The 17,920-nt window shown below is 41.9% G+C and overlaps 1 protein-coding gene across 1 annotated transcript; it reads right to left on the bottom strand.

Moving 5' to 3' along the window:
• Nucleotides 1-499: 499 nt before the first annotated feature.
• LOC124144722 (protein O-mannosyl-transferase TMTC4-like) lies at nucleotides 500-15,720 on the bottom strand. Its single transcript, XM_048391029.1, has 17 exons — nucleotides 15,648-15,720; nucleotides 14,706-15,046; nucleotides 13,657-13,876; nucleotides 12,887-12,974; nucleotides 12,426-12,538; nucleotides 11,675-11,767; nucleotides 10,421-10,585; nucleotides 8,857-9,059; nucleotides 8,200-8,380; nucleotides 6,868-6,924; nucleotides 5,898-5,969; nucleotides 5,053-5,132; nucleotides 4,537-4,644; nucleotides 3,905-4,046; nucleotides 3,271-3,385; nucleotides 2,548-2,730; nucleotides 500-2,189 (listed from the first exon to the last, which is right to left on the bottom strand). The coding sequence occupies exons 2-17, from the start codon at nucleotides 15,011-15,013 to the stop codon at nucleotides 2,053-2,055; spliced, it is 2,265 nt and encodes a 754-aa protein (XP_048246986.1). The 5' UTR covers nucleotides 15,014-15,046; nucleotides 15,648-15,720; the 3' UTR covers nucleotides 500-2,052.
• Nucleotides 15,721-17,920: the final 2,200 nt, after the last annotated feature.

Genomic DNA, 17,920 nt, shown 5'->3' on the forward strand with positions numbered 1-17,920 from the left:
TGTCATCCTATACTATATTTCATATGACACACGCCCTGATTAGAAAGTGCAGTCAAGTGTATCAGGTATCGGGTTTGCGGGGGATTTGAGAAAAGGGTTCCAACGGCTGTTTATGTTTCGTTTCCGCAGCATCATTCATAAATCCAGTATTTCCCCTTGAAACGTTTTATAATATATATACAGAGATTATTTGATATTTCTTTCCAGAGAAAAACATTGAATTTAGGTTCAAATGAGGGTTGGGATAGTTTCCGGAGCATAATTCAGAAACGGTTTATCTTTCCTCGTGAAGCGAAAAATAGGCAAGTGTTGAACGGTGGCTTTTGCTGTTCAGGAATGAGAGATTTATTTATATTATTGTTTTTCCAATTCAAAAAGTTGGACATTGGTTCAGAAATTGGGTTCGTTTCTGGTGTGCAGAATATTATTTTGTGAAACTAAATTATATCACTTAATCAAATTTAGTAATATTGAAACAGAAAAACCAAAGCATTGCCAATGTAAGAGTTTATTGTGAAACGTACTCAGCTACTAGGTACTTTGAGATTGCTTGACATTTGGCGCTACTCTCTTCCATACTGTCACGATATCCTTACCTTATAACCAGCAACATCCTCACATTATGAGTGAGTGAGTAACTATGATTTTACGCTGCTTTTAGCAATATTCCAGCAATATCACGGCGAGGGACACCATAAATGTGCTTCACACATTGTACCTAGTCGCTGGGTGAAAGTAGTTCACGATGCCAGGATATTTCAGGATATTTCAGGTCAAACCAAACATAACTCCAAAGCTACTCGCTGGTTGAAAGTAGTTCACGATGCCAGATATTTCAGGATATTTCAGGTCAAACAAAACATAATTCCAGAGCTACTCGCTGATTGAAAGTTTTTCACAATGCCGAGATATTTCAGGTCAAAACAAATATAACTCCAGAGCTACTCGCTGGTTGAAAGTAGTTCGCAATGCCAGAATATTTCAGGATATTTCAGGTCAAAACAAACATATCTCCAGTACTACTCGCTGGTTGAAAGTAGTTCACGATGCCAGGATATTTCAGGTCAAATCATACATAACTCCAAAGCTACTCGCTGGTTGAAAGTAGTTCACGATGCAAAGATATCAGGATATTTCAGGTCAAACCAAACATAACTCCAAAGCTACTCGCTGTTTGAAAGTATTTCACAATGCCAGGATATTTCAGGTCAAAAAAAATATAACTCCAGTGCTACTCGCTGTTGGAAAGTAGTTCACAATGCCAGGATATTTCAGGTCAAACCAAACATAACTCCAAAGCTACTCGCTGGTTGAAAGTAGTTCACGATGCCAGGATATTTCAGGATATTTCAGGTCAAACAAAACATCATTCCAGAGCTACTCGCTGATTGAAAGTATTTCACAATGCCAAGATATTTCAGGTCAAAACAAATATAACTCCAAAGCTACTCGCTAGTTGAAAGTGTTTCACAATACCAGGATATTTCAGGTCAAACCAAACATAACTCAAGAGCTATTCGCTGACAAAGACGTTCCTCACAGTAAACTCACAAGAACCATCAGTGTCAAGATTCACAGTTAACGTATTGGTGGTATACCTTGTGGGTGTCATCTTCGGTTACATAATCCATTTCAGTCTGTAGATGAGCTTGTTTGTGGATTGATTGTGTGAATATATTCCAAAATATACACGCGCGTCACTGATGCTACCTTGACTGGCCCTTCGTAGATGTGGGTCGCCATTGCTATATTAGCTCAATCTGGGGTAACCACCAGGCGTTCATTCCAAGTTTTATCACACATAAGTCCTGAGTGGTTGTTACACCGCTGAAGTCATGTACAGAAAAGAAATTTCGTTGTGACGAATTTAGGTTACAGTACTTTTCGGGAGCCAGCCTTTTAGTATGTGCAGAAACGGTGTTCCATCGGTATATTGAGGCCACGCCTTACGTTATATCATCCAGCCTTTGGTTTCTTTGAATGCCAAGTAGCTGCCACTGAGTTTATAGTTTCTAACGAATATGAAATTGGTATCTGCACGTCAAATATTGCCTATACGTTGTTTCTTATTTTGGCTTGAATCAGCTGCAGGTTTTTAGCGTACGTCGCATCATTTGGGTTAAGTTGTACTGCCCGCGTGAAGGCTGCCTCGGCTTTCTCATTCTTTCCCCATCGATGATATAATACACCTGGGAATAAAATAAAGATCAGCTTGAGTAAACACGCAAGACAGGACAATAGACTGGTGGAAGAATATTTATCTTTCATAACTTTAATCAACCGATGCGTTAAACTAAAGGTTTTGATAATACAAACACATTTAGGAGAGTACGACAGTTCATCACCCTTACAAAAATCACCAAGTTATGAAATTGAGAGTGGGATTTTGAACATTTATAAATGGGAGTTAGAGTTATGTTAGAGTTTTCCACTGGATAGATTCATAACTCAATGCAAGAGGTCTATCAATATCTTGAACAGCACAGAAAATATTTAGGACATCCTTTTCGCACAGGAAAAGATTTAACAACCACAATGCAATATTACCTAGATTTTGATGGAATCGGGCGCTGTGTTCGTCTATCTGTATACCAGCCAGGAAGAGGTCCTCACTCTCCTTGTACTTATCTGCCAGGATGTAAATATTGGCCACATGAAATATCAGATCTGCTTCTTTTGGGAGTGCCTTCAATGCTGCCTTACCAACCTCAATAGCATGGTCGTACTTCCCTGAAGGAGAGACAAGTATACGGATTTCCAAACCATGTGTATACAAAATGTATAGTATATTCAAGAACGTAAATGTTCATAATAATATATAAAAAAACCTACTATTATGCAATTTGGATAAATATAGTTTTTCAGAGAATGTTTTCATAACGAAAAAGGTTATTATATCACTGGAAGGTTATTTCAAACTTAAGAGTAGTCTATTTTCCTTTTCTGTTCACATATAACTATGAAGATCAATATATGTGTTTAAACAGGTTTTCGAAATTAAATTATTTATGTCATCATCGTTGGATGGATGGAAGCTGTGCCTTGTTGCGTGTCGTCGTAGTTGTCGTGTGAGTCGTTGCTCACAATATCGATCACTGGATTATCTGGTCCAGATTCCACTATTTACAGGCCGTAGTCATATTATTGGACAATTGCTGAGTGCGGATTTAAGCATAAAGAACTTACCCAGGTCATCAAGAAGCAGGATGGAGTTTTTCCAGGCTGACGTGTAGTGGGGGTAAATATGTGTTCACGTTATTTATGTCTTACCCAGGTCATCAAGAAGCAGGATGGAGTTTTTCCAGGCTGACGTGTAGTGGGGGTAAATATGTGTAGCATTCCCCCATGCACTGACTGCCTCTGTCGGCCGTCCCGTGTCTCGGTACTAATAAAACATGAAGGTAACGACTGTCATAACGAAGGAACTGAAGCTGACCTTCCATGTAGGATCTCATAAAGTTAATACTTTTAACACATGAATTCAAAACGTTACATTACGAGTACCATGGATAAGAATGTTACACAAAGGTAACGAAGGCAACATTATTTCTGTGGATGTCGCTGTGTGAAACTTTCGACAAGTGTACTATAACAAGAGAAACTAGAGGTGCAATGGCTATTAGAAATATACATGAACGTTCAACCAGTTTTGAATTTCTTCGGCGATGACAAATGCCCTCACAGGGGACATTATCATTAATCCAAAGGTGTTCAGTCGACCATAAACTTGTCACAAATATATCGGCTACAACATTATCATTATTTTGGGGGATGCAAGAATCATCTCAAATCACAAGCTAACCTTTGTTAGTAGTACTCATTTCCTTTTCCCAAAATAGTATTAAAGGTGTTTCAGTAAATTTAAGGAGGTACAGACTGTATGTATCTGTGGAGGAAAACATACCAGGTTCCCAAGATTAAAGTAGCAGTCTGCGCATTTATTGTTTTGTCGAATAGCCTCAAGAAGGCTTTCCTCTGCCAGTTTATTCTTTTTCAGTTCTGCTCGAACCACGCCGAGGTTCATCAACGCCTCTGTGTTGACCGATCTGTCAATGTACGAAACGTTAAGTAAAGGCCTCTTTTTAAAATGCTTGACTCACAAATATTTCCTTGGATACGATGTCAAAATAAACATAATACAACATCTAACGCCAACGCTAGACAATAATCTGCCGAAACCGATTCCACTGGGCGAAAAAGGCCAAATAGCTATGTAAATTATAAGAATGGATCACTGAAAATCCGTGATGACACCAGGTGTTCGCGAAAAGGGTGCGCATGTCCTGCCCCTATCGGTTGCAACCGCCACTCACACACTGTGCATACAAAAGGAAGTTTTTGATTGTAACCTGACGCCGAAGACTCGATATACAAGAATAGGGCCCGATGCAAAATAATTTGAGCGAAAGAACGTGATACAAATTAACTTTAACGAAAGCGTGTGATGAAAAATATTTTTAAGGTCCTGACAGAAAATACTGTTAATGAAGGGACGAGGTAAAAAAATGAGAGAGGGCGTGATGACAGATGCAGTACCCGATAGTGATAGATCTCTCCAGCAGCTGCTCGGCTTCAAGGATTTCGCCTTTACGTCTGAGGATGACGGCCAGGTTGAGCATTGCTGTGTTCTCTCGAGGATTCAACCTGTCGGGACACCGATCTTTCAATGACAATATACTAATGTTCCGGACAATGTAAGCAGCCATATTCAAGAACATGTGTGTGACAATAACTCATGCCTGTTTGTAATTCAAAATGTAATGACTGTTGGTGTGTGTGCCGTTAGTAGTTGGACTTTGACGCAATGACACACTGTTATTATATTTACTCAAATTTTTGGTAAATGTCCTTTGAAATTGCCAGAATGAGGAAGCCAAATTTGGACATGTATAATTCTTTCTATGATGACATCACATCTTCTCCAAATCATTAGGATTTTAGTATCAGTGTTTAGTCCTCAATATTTATGCCGGAAGTTTCTGCAGCTGGGAAGCAACAATGCTTAATATGCTCATAAAAAAACTCTGACCAATTGAAAAAATGAGCACCTACTCGATAGTCTGTCTGTATTTTATCATGGCGTAGTCTGTATTGTTGACAGAATCATAATACAGGGCCTGTCCAAGCTGAATCTAAAATTACAAAAATATGGTTGTTTAACACTGCACACAAATAGAAGAGTTTAGACCAGATAAACCGGTGATAGATGAAGTATGCAACGTCCGACAACGTCAGTGTACGATCACCGCTATCTGCCCCGTCACCGAGCCTGACCACCCGATCCATTAAGATCGTTTCTTGCAACAAACATAGGTTACCAGAGACCGATTCTAACCAGGAGGTCCCACTGTGTTGGGGCTACAGTATTGCATGACTACAGCAAAGTGTTTATTAAAAATTAAAAAAAACATCGGTGGACATGTTCCTGATTAGATGAGTCGCATTCAGGGCCCAGAAGAGATTTATGAGGTGAGGTGAAATGGTGTTGAACGTCGCGTCCAAGATTATTGCACTTATGCAGGTGTGTGTGTGTGTGTGTGTGTGTGTGTGTGTGTGTGTGTAGAGGGGAATGTCCGAGTAACTCTCCATTCCTTAAAAATAATGGAGCAGAGGCCCCGCAGGGGCCGAGGCCCATTATTTTTAAGGAATGGAGAGTTACGAGGATATTCCCCTACTTAAAACTCATCCCTACTTTTACACTTTACAATATTCTGTAGTTGAAAATATTTGAAAAGTTCAAATGCTGCTTCAAGATAATGTTCAGTTGACAAGCAACTCTCCATTCCTGAAAAATAATGGAGCGTTCAAACAATAGAATGACGTCACAGATGTGTTTTAATTTTAAGGAATGGAGAGTTACTCGGACATTCCCCTCTACGTAATGCTACCAGGCTTACCTTTGCATTGTTTGGGCAGACTCTATCTCCTGACGTGAACAAAGCCAGCGGGACTCTCCATTCGTTACTTCTCTGGAAAGGAAAGCCCGTGTGTATCTCTTACATGTGTGAGTAAGTGAGTGGGTGGGTTGGATTTAACGCCGCTTTTAACAGCATTCTAGTACAAGCAAGGCGTGTCAGCTTAACGGGGGAGGAAAACCCCAAGTGATGCGGGTCTCAGACGTTAAACACTTTGGTGAAACCAAACCTACGTGCAGGTTTCTGCACAGCATTGCGGCGCTTTAGACGACTGGGCAACCCGTGTCCCCACTAACATGTGGGAGATGTCTGGAAAGATAGAAACTGATGGAGGTAGGAGTGGAATGATAGGGAGATAGGGGCTGTGGATAGGGAAGTGGGTGTGGACGGTAGGATAGATGTAGGGGAAATAGGTACATAAGGGTTGGTGGAGCGGGGGGTAGGGGTGAATGGATAGGGGGTAGGGAGGTAGGGGTGTACTGATAATGATTTGGATGAATGAAGAGGTAGGGATGAATGAATAACGTCATATGTAGGGACATGTTACTGAGAAAGATTTGGAAGGACTGGGAGGTAGGAGTGAGTGAATGAGTATGTTCTTAACCGATTTTAGCAATATTCAAGCAATTTCACGGCGGGGAAAACGGAAAATGGGCTTCACACATTGTACCCATGTCGGGAATCGAACCCGGGTCTTCGGCGTGACGAGCGAACGCTTTAACCACTAGGCTACTCCACCGCCCCTGAGGGAGGTAGGAATGGATGTGCTGAGAAGGACCTGATGGATAGGAAGGTAGAGGTGAATGGGTAGTGAGACAGGTAGGGATAGGTGTTCTAAGAAGGATTTGAATGGGTAGTAGTAGGGGGGTAGCTATGTGGGATGTTGCTGTAGAACTGTATTGAAACAGGTCCCAGTAGCTACAGACGTCAGTGGGAATTAATTCTCGCCTACCTGAATAGACCGAAGAACAAACACAACTGTGAGGAATATGAAGCCAGCTGAGACTATCTGTAAAATAGACAGTGTCAAATATAACATGGGAACTTTGCAAGCTAAAACACATACAGTTAGATTTACGTTGTTGTTTACTGCATATTACAGCAAGCACTGGAAGTGATCAAACTATTGATAGTACTACTTTCCTAAGGACTACTAATGAAAATATCCACGAAACAGTGTTGTAGATGAATTCGATACAAATCTAACCAATATTGACTATTACAGATTTAACGCTGTATATACCAGCGGTCGCTTTCATTTGGAGACGCATTAATTTCACGATTTACAGTAATATCGCACTTATTGAATACATAAGCCATGACTATATTTTCGGTGGTATGTGTATCATGCAAACCTAAATTGTCAATGCAAAAAAGACCCGTGAAGATCCGGGGCAGAATAGGTCTTCAGCAACCCATGCTTGCCGTACAACGCGACTATGCATGTCGTAAGAGACGACTAACGGGATCGGTTGGTCAGGCTCGCTGACTTGGTTGAAACATGTCATCGTATCCCAATTTCGTGGATCGATGTTCATGACATCAGTCCCTTAATTGTCTGGACCAGACTCGATTATTTAGAGGCCGCAGTCATATAGCTGGAATATTGCTGAGTGCGGCGTTAAACAACAAACAAACAATGCAAGAACATAAACACACTAGACCTAGAGTATCCGCCGAAACAGATTCAATTGGCATAAAACCATTTCAAAGAAGGGGATATTTTGTCAGTGACCACTGGTGTCCTCCATATGTACGCATGGAGTGATTTAACAATCTTCACCGGACATGGGCTTCACGCATTTTTCCCATTTGGGGAAACGAACCCGGACTTTCGGCGTGACGAGCGAATGGTTTAACCACAAGGCTTCCCCCCAGCCCTTATACTCATGGGAACGTACAGGAATACAGCAGAGTGAAGGTCCTGGTTAACCGGAGACGCCGTATGTACTCACAGAGTTACTATTCGCCATGTGGCGAAGAAGCAGTATCCAGCCCTTTCACTCAGTGTCTGATTTAAGTACGTCTATAATAATGCGCTTTTGAAATTTCGTCAAAATAACTGTAACCCACTGAACTATGTTCTTAGGACAAATCAGAACAGCGGTGAACTGATATTATTTGTATCCAAATGGTTTGTTGGTCCTTCGAAACAAGCAGTGTGCTAACATTTCACATCAGAGATACCTCTCAAGTGTGTTTTGTTTGTTGTTTAACGCCGCACTTATTATTCGGATCTCTTTCAAGTATGAAATAAACAGCATGAGTGTACATATAAATTCACCTGTCTAGCAGTGGAATGAAATTTGTAACATATCTGCCTTGCCCCGAGCACCACCAACATACAGAAGCCAGCACAGGACAGGTACAGGATCCTCTCTGCGATCACGAAGCCCACACGGAAAAACAGGTTGCTGGCGGGCAGGAAGGGAATACCCAACACTGCCAGGGAGGTTATCAGGATCCTGGACAGAGACACATTTACAATATGGAAACAGATGAACTAGGCGTAAATATCGAAATGTCAGTGTATCAAAAAAAAACGTTCAGTGATTCGGTGTGCACTCGAAAATGTAATCTCAGCTCTCTTGGGAGTATAAAAACCTAAGAAACCCTTTTTAAAGAAGGTTTTAATTTATGCTACAATGCCCCTTTCACTGCTTGTGGAATAGATGCATTCCGAAAATGGTCTATAGAGACACCAAATGTACTTTTTGTTTTCATGTGGGGCTGTACGGAAGCCCGAGAAGGTCTAAAGATGGGCGAACACAATCTGTCCAGGCCAGTGATTAATGTCGCCTGATTTGAGACCCGTGCGCCGTGAGCAGTAGCACGTGCCGCCAGCATGAGCATATGCGTGATTGATATTTACGCTACAAACAAACAACAACCCGAATGCAACTTGTATACAGTAACCCCTAAGGCTATAAGGACAACTCACCGGCGATTACGTGTAAGATCACCATTCCAACAATGGAATATCAAGGCACCAAAGACAGTCCAGAGAGCTATGTCTGCCAGTATTCTGGGATCAGCCAATGAGGTGATGACAGGTATACAGCCCATCGACCAATCACAGCACAGCCACCATGGATTCAACAGCAACCAAGTGTTGATTGCGTAGAGGTAATTGTAGTTTAAAACCTAAAACCGTAAAAAGGTAGTTTTAAAATATGCCACGAGCTGATCATACATACTTGCTTTATACAAGCCTTCCCCAAATTTCATTTGATATATTTTCAGAGGTAATAAAATGAAATCGTACGAATAGTTATCACAATTTTCCAGTCTGCGTTATTCATAGCTTTATACGGGAATATGACCAGAGCTACTGCAGGGCACGTGATAGTCTTTGGCAGAGGAGTTTCACTCCCCGTCACTTAATGACAACTGCAGGGCACGTGATAGTCTTTGGCAGAGGAGTTTCACTCCGCATCACTTAATGACAACTAGATGGCACGTGATAGTCTTTGGCAGAGGAGTGTCACTCCCCGTTACTTAATGACAACTAGATGGCACGTGATAGTCTTTGGCAGAGGAGTTTCACTCCCCGTCACTTAATGACAACTGCAGGGGACGCGATGGTCTTTGGCAGAAGAGTTTCACTCCCCCTCACTTAATGACAACTGCAGGGCACGTGATAGTCTTTGGCAGAGGAGTTTCACTCCGCATCACTTAATGACAACTAGATGGCACGTGATAGTCTTTGGCAGAGGAGTGTCACTCCCCGTCACTTAATGACAACTAGATGGCACGTGATAGTCGTTGGCAGAGGAGTTTCACTCCCCGTCACTTAATGATAACTGCAGGGGACGTGATGGTCTTTGGCAGAAGAGTTTCACTCCCCCTCACTTAATGACAACTGCAGGGCACGTGATAGTCTTTGGCAGAGGAGTGTCACTCCCCGTTACTTAATGACAACTAGATGGCACGTGATAGTCTTTGGCAGAGGAGTGTCACTCCCCGTCCCTTAATGACAACTAGAGGGCACGTGATAGTCTTTGGCAGAAGAGTTTCACTCCCCGTCCCTTAATGACAACTAGATGGCACGTGATAGTCTTTGGCAGAAGAGTTTCACTCCCCGTCCCTTAATGACAACTAGAGGGCACGTGATAGTTTTTGGCAAAAGAGTTTCACTCCCCGTCACTTAATGACAACTAGATGGCACGTGATGGTCTTTGGCAGAGGAGCGTCACTCCCCGTCACTTAATGATACCTAGGGGCCACGTGATAGTCTTTGGCAGAGGAGGGATACTCCAGGTCACTTAATGACAACTGGAGGGCACGTAAGAATTGTTTGGCATATGAGGTCATGAAAGCAATATTTATGGGAGTGTCATGGAAAAAGAATTTAAGATTCTCATGCACAGTTAAATCATTGTCCATTGCGTCACGTTCATACGATTTAGGCCTTTAAAGGGAACATGAAACACAGGAAACATGAAACATTTGGGGACAGTTTAAAACTATGAGCTTAAAACCTTTTTTCTGCTAAATATACTCACTCTTAATATTGTGCCATTGACAAAAGAGTGTGGGTTAGCATCCACTTCGAATACAGGAGGTGTTGATCCCATGACCTGCAGTCGGATGCTGAGGAGAGACACGCCGGTAATGAACAGGATGAGGTGGCGCTGGAGGAGACCATTAACCCATGGAGGTCGGTTAAACTGGAACATATAGGAAAGACATACAACAATATCGTACATGCTGCTCCGCTCTTAATATCCGGGAGGAACGAGTGGCCAAGGCGTCTTAGGCGTTGCGAATCGCTGTGCAGAGTTGCGTCCTTTGGGCACGCCAGACACCTATGATTGTGAGTTCCAATCACGGTTTGCCCCGTTAATGTTTCTAGGTTTGTCAGCACCATACCCGTGCTCGTGGGTTTCACCGAAGTGGTAAACGATTGAGACCTGCATCACTTCGGGCTTTCCTCCTACATTAACCTGACACGTCGTGATATAACTTGAATACTGTTAAAAGCGAACTCACGCAATCACTTAATATCCGACATCTTCTGACTGATAATTGATAGCTACATTGTAAGATTTGCCCCTTCATGAGGGTCTACTGATGTCGAATGCTGATGTAGAACATGCCTTCAAAATCTCCGCCATGGTGCTTATCACAGAATATCGTGGACATTATTATACCTCCTTGGACCGATACCCTTGAATACAGAATGTGTTTGGAATGTATATTGTTAAGAGTTATGAGACGACGTTACTGTCGGTGCTTCTGTGTCTAAAAACAGTAGCACATTCTTTTTAAACCTTTCCGACCTCACCTAACTTGGAATTACGTTGATTCGTATCTGTCCAAATCGTGGTTACACAAGGATACAAACAAATAGACTCCCAGTACTCAATACAAAACAAGTAAACAATCTTACTAAGCGCCGACATAATCCTACACATTCAAACATAATCAAACACAGTCAAACACTACCAGAGACAACCCGGCACAATCCATGCAAAATAAGATGTCAACGCCAGAGAATAATGTCTCTATCTATTCAAACGGACTCCACTGGGCGCAAAATGCAAAATTGTGAAAAAAATGAAAAAAACTAATAGATCACTGAAAATCAGTGATGACACCAGGTGTTATAGAAACCAATGTAAGAAAAACACTCACTCACTCACTCACTCACTCACTCACTCACTCACTCACTCACTCACTCACTCACTCACTCACTCACTCACTATATCTGTCTGCAGAGTTTGGTATGTTTAGTTTCGTTAATATGATTTACTTACCTTCTTTAAAGAGTCCTTTGCCTTCTTAAGTCCGAGCCACTGGAATGGGTCCACTTCACACACAACGACGATGTCAAACACGCTACAGATGCCCTGCATATACACCGGGTCCATACTCACTATACTATTAATCACTATAAAACAAACTTGGATAATGTGTATCAAGCTGAATAGATACAAAGAGATTTTCTATGGAAACTGAGCAGTGTCGAATTATAAAAGAACTCGAGCAGTCGCTGTCATTGGATAGCATTAATAGTGTGTCTATCTGGCAAAATATATTTGAAGAGAATTACATTATATAATTCATAAAAGTAATCAAGTCAGGGAGTATACAGTGTGGCAACACGCATCGTGTGCTAGAGTGCTACTTTTCATTTATGAGAAAATCATGTAAGATGAATTCTGATGCAGGCGGAAGTGTTCGGGGTGACGGGACTGAAAACAATAAATATGGCTCACATAAAAACGATGTACATTGGCACCGACTTACTATGACAGTGATGTCCTGCTCCTTACAGAAGGTGGACACGACACACAGACACATACTGGCCAGTACAGACACTAGGGAGAAGGACTCGGGACGGTAACTGACCATAGATGAAACACTGAATACACTTACTATGACAGTGATGCCCTGCTCCTTACAGAAGGTGGACACGACACACAGACACATACTGGCCAGTACAGACACCAGGGAGAAGGACGCGGGACGGTAACTGACCAGGGATGACACCCTGAATACACTTACTATGACAGTGATGCCCTGCTCCTTACAGAAGGTGGACACGACACACAGACACATACTGGCCAGTACAGACACCAGGGAGAAGGATGCGGGACGGTAACTCGCCAGGGATGAAGCTGTAAAACAGCAACAAGATCCATGATATGAGAGAAACCAGTGAGTGAGTGAGTGAGTGAGTGAGTGAGTGAGTGAGTGAGTGACAGCTGTAATTGGCTTCATGCAATATATCCACGCATGGAGTTGACGCCGGGGCTCGACGTGCCTGCCCGTTAATCACATGGTTAACACACAACCTCTTCCCAGAGATGAAACCGCAGGAACATTATAACATCTACGACAGACATCAACAAGAAGAGTCTCCAGGTACGCATAGCCACAGTAGCCATACGTTCAACACCCAGTTCACAGAAAATATTTGAAACCAACTTGTATGCTAAGGTAGGGATGTAGCTACAAGAACTTACGTGAGAGGCAGGCCCTGGCATACAGCAGGAATGAAAGGAGGAAGGTCAAGGCACACAGCAGATCAGCCCGACCCACGACCCCTGCTACCTGGAACAAGTGGGTATTAAAGAGACACATATTTAGTATGTAGGTAATAAAAGACAAAGTGAATAAATAGATTAACTTTGAGGTTCCTGGTGGTCCGAGATTCGAACCCACAATCATAGGTTTCTGGCGTGCCCAAGGGACGCAACTCTGCACAGGGAATCGCGGCGCCTTAGACGACTTGGTAACCCGTGCCCCCACAAGACATTGAGGGAAAGATGAATTGTCTTTACCCCTTGAAAGAATCGTGTGTACATTCGTTTCCTATTCTGATATGCATATCCTTCAAATCAAGTCAAATCAAATTGTAAAATGTATACGGCCTAGCCAGTTCAATCCAACTGGTCCATTGATTTCATTGTTTTCAAAGCGGGCCTTATCAAAAGCATTGTCGCAAAGAGACGTCAGAAGAAGACTTTAGAATTAAATTTACTGAACTGATGTGTATTCTTGTGATCGGAAAATGCACATTTTGCTACATTTTCTTTGTAACAAGACTACAGGTCATGAATGCAGTAACATCCGAATTACGATGAATTACGGAATGTATGTCCCTCGTGAAGTATTGTTGAAAGTCAGTCAATCGCCAAGACTTGAGACTTTTAATTCACCCAGGATAGTAATTCCTACTTCCATGTAGCTTGTTTGGGATTCCGTAGATACACATGCATTTAGATTGACTCACACTTTCAGTGTGAATGGGATGCACAGCAAACAACACAGCACACAGGAGAGCAGCTCGGGGCGAGGCAAACACCGGCCTGGCAGATTCCTGGTCCACCTGGTAACCAGACATGAGGACAGAGAATACTGCCAGGAAGATGACCGACACCAAGCCGTGCAGGATGATGTTGACAACGTGGAAGCCTTCAGGGTGCAGAGATCCTGACCATGCGTAGTTCCATCTGCAATGGAGAAGACAAAGATGTTATTCTGGTATAAATCACCTGGCGTGAAATGTTACTTTTATTAACTTGAGATTATCACGTCTACAAGCAATAACATTAGCATTTAATTTACTGCTGGGATTTTTTGACAAAATGCATATATTCTTAAAAAATGTTCTCAGGTTTAACTTCGCTGGACCACCTGGGTGTAAAATAGTATTTGTTACGGCTCCCGTCAGAGAATAAGATGTGTTTTTGTAGCAGTATCTAACACCACTCCGTGTTTGATCAAAGCAACAGTATAAACATGGCGACTATCCAAAGACTATAGAGTCCCTGGCATAATCAACATCACATTGGTCAAACCAACATGAAACAGGAATTACATCAGTGAAACATAATGGGTCAGTTATAGGCTCAGGACTTTATCTGCTCATGGCGACGTGTGTTGCTTATAGAATTCAAATTACTTGTACAAGGTGCTGTTTGGATGTTATTTTTTAAGATCATGGAAAGAGTTTTGTCGCTTTTACTACTTTTCGCGAACACCTGGTGTCATCACTGAATTTCAGTGGTCCATTCATATCATTTCCACAGCTATTTTGTTTCGGTAGTAATTCTAGGATGGTTATTCTCTTGCACTGACAATTTATATTTACGTTACCAACCACAGTTGCTGAAGATGATGAACTTCCTCACCTGTACGTCATATCATTTCCACAGCTATTTTGCCCCTTACCCCAAATGGAATCTGTTTCGGTAGAAATTCTAGGATGGTTATTCTCTTGCACTGACAATCTATATTTACATTACATCCTCAGTTGCTGAAGATGATGAACTTCCTCACCTGTACGTCATAACGGTGAGGGGTCTGTAAGATTTGTGGCTTCTATTGCCCAGCGTGTTCCCCCAGAAGTCGTGAGCAAACAGGGTAGAGAGTGGTGTTCCGGGAAGCAAGTCTTTGTTATGTTTGACGGCCACGCTGTCATCAAGAACAAACTCCCCATCATAGCTGTTCGCGAAACACAGTACCGCCAGACAGAAGACGATGACAGATGCCACAGAGAAGCTGAGTTTGGGTACAGGCAGCACGTCATCCCACTCTGGTTGCTGGGAGTTGCTCATGTTGGTCTTGAGGAATCTTGGCCTGGACATCTCAGCGCTTACTATGATGACTGATATATTATCCTGGGGAGGAGAGGTTGCATGTGATACTAGTAGATGGTAGACGTTTTTTATATGTAAATAAGAGCACTGTCAGTAGGGTAGTGCATATGTGAGTCACTTTTAGGCTTCTCGCATAGTATTGTGTGTTTCGTTTATTTGTTATTTAACGCCGCACTCAGCTATATTCCAGCTGTATCACCGCGGCCTGTTAATAATCTAGTCTGTATCAGATTGACATCATGAGCATCGATCCACGTAGTTGGGATGCGATATCGTGCATCAACCAAGTCAGCGAGCCTCACCAAGCGATCTCGTTTGTCGCCTCTTACGACAAGCATAGCCGCCTTTTACGGCAAGCTTTTTTGCTGAAGACATTATATTCCCCGGATCTTCACTAGTCTTACACATAGTACCAATTGTACACTTACTAAAGTACGAAAGCCTAATGATGCAACTCTGGTACCATTTTTGTTTAATCGAATTTTCTCGCTATTTCTATTATTTATAGAAACAACGGGAAATTTCGATTTGACAAAACATTATGTTACTACAGTGGCTCCAGTAGGCTTTCGTACTAAAGAAAAATGTAAATATTACACATTTATATGAGTATTTCACTTACTGGCTATTCCATGCTTCACCAGGTCCTGTTTGGGCCGTGAATGTAATTTAGGAACGCTTGATATTCAGTGGCGTATTCATTGACCCAACAGTCGAAGGGGCCGTTGTGGTGACACGTGTATCATATCGACTACACAAGTCAGAGTGCACAAATCAATTTTGCTTGTGACAAACAATTTCAACACGTTTAGTATTGTGCGTTACAGACACTGGTCCCTGTATAATAAATCTTAAACTAAACAGAGGTGGTGACTGAAGTGCTACATTGTGCTTGTATGCATAACAAATAATCTTCCAGCTCGTGTATTGCAACAAACCATGGAGATTGTGTACATGTACATGACAAACAATCTACCAGCTCGTGTATTGCAACAAAGCATGGAGATTGTATACACGACAAACAATCTACCAGCTCGTGTATTGCAACAAACCATGGAGATTGTGTACATGTTTCGCAAACAATCTACCAGCTCGTGTATTGCAACAAACCATGGAGATTGTGTACACGACAAACAATCTACCAGCTCGTGTATTGCAACAAACCATGGAGATTGTGTACATGTACATGACAAACAATCTACCAGCTCGTGTATTGCAACAAACCATGGAGATTGTGTACATGTACATGACAAACAATCTACCAGCTCGTGTATTGCAAAAAAACATGGAGATTGTGTACACAACAAACAATCTACCAGCTCGTGTATTGCAACAAACCATGGAGATTGTGTACATGTTTCGCAAACAATCAACCAGCTTGTGTATTGCAACAAACCATGGAGATTGTGTACATGACAAACAATCTACCAGCTCGTGTATTGCAACAAACCATGGAGATTGTGTACACGACAAACAATCTACCAGCTCGTGTATTGAAACAAACCATGGAGATTGTGTACATGTTTCGCAAACAATCTACCAGCTCGTGTATTGCAACAAACAATGGAGATTGTGTACACGACAAACAATCTACCAGCTCGTGTATTGCAACAAACCATGGAGATTGTGTACATGTACATGACAAACAATCTACCAGCTCGTGTATTGCAACAAACCATGGAGATTGTGTACATGTACATGACAAACAATCTACCAGCTCGTGTATTGCAAAAAAACATGGAGATTGTGTACACAACAAACAATCTACCAGCTCGTGTATTGCAACAAACCATGGAGATTGTGTACATGTTTCGCAAACAATCAACCAGCTTGTGTATTGCAACAAACCATGGAGATTGTGTACATGACAAACAATCTACCAGCTCGTGTATTGCAACAAACCATGGAGATTGTGTACACGACAAACAATCTACCAGCTCGTGTATTGCAACAAACCATGGAGATTGTGTACATGTACATGACAAACAATCTACCAGCTCGTGTATTGAAACAAACAATGGAGATTGTGTACATGTACATGACAAACAATCTACCAGCTCGTGAATTGCAACAAACCATGGAGATTGTGTACATGTACATGACAAACAATCTACCAGCTCGTGTATTGAAACAAACCATGGAGATTGTGTACATGTACATGACAAACAATCTACCAGCTCGTGTATTGAAACAAACAATGGAGATTGTGTACATGTACATGACAAACAATCTACCAGCTCGTGTATTGAAACAAACAATGGAGATTGTGTACATGTACATGACAAACAATCTACCAGCTCGTGTATTGCAACAAAGCATGGAGATTGTACACGCGACAAACAATCTACCAGCTCGTGTATTGAAACAAACAATGGAGATTGTGTACATGTACAAGACAAACAATCTACCAGCTCGTGTATTGAAACAAACAATGGAGATTGTGTACATGTACATGACAAACAATCTACCAGCTCGTGTATTGCAACAAACCATGGAGATTGTGCACACGACAAACAATCTACCAGCTCGTGTATTGCAACAAACCATTGAGATTGTGTACACGACAAACAATCTACCAGCTCGTGTATTGCAACAAACCATGGAGATTGTATACACGACAAACAATCTACCAGCTCGTGTATTGCAACAAACCATGGAGATTGTGTACATGACAAACAATCTACCAGCTCGTGTATTGCAACAAACCATGGAGATTGTGTACACGACAAACAATCTACCAGCTCGTGTATTGCAACAAACCATGGAGATTGTATACAAGACAAACAATCTACCAGCTCGTGTATTGCAACAAACCATGGAGATTGTGTACATGTACATGACAAACAATCTACCAGCTCGTGTATTGAAACAAACAATGGAGATTGTGTACATGTA

This window comes from Haliotis rufescens, unplaced genomic scaffold (genome assembly GCF_023055435.1).
Source record: "Haliotis rufescens isolate VD_foot unplaced genomic scaffold, xgHalRufe1.0.p SCAF_9, whole genome shotgun sequence".
Taxonomy (NCBI): Eukaryota; Metazoa; Mollusca; class Gastropoda; order Lepetellida; family Haliotidae; genus Haliotis; species Haliotis rufescens.

Coding starts and splice junctions, on each gene's coding strand:
- LOC124144722 (XM_048391029.1), bottom strand. CDS start 15,013: ATGTCCAGGCCAAGATTCCTCAAGACCAACATGAGCAACTCCCAGCAA. Junction 12,539..12,886: donor TGCCAGGGCCTGCCTCTCAC/GTAAGTTCTTGT, acceptor GCTGTTTTACAG/CTTCATCCCTGGCGAGTTAC. Junction 6,925..8,199: donor TTCATTCCACTGCTAGACAG/GTGAATTTATAT, acceptor TCTATTTTACAG/ATAGTCTCAGCTGGCTTCAT.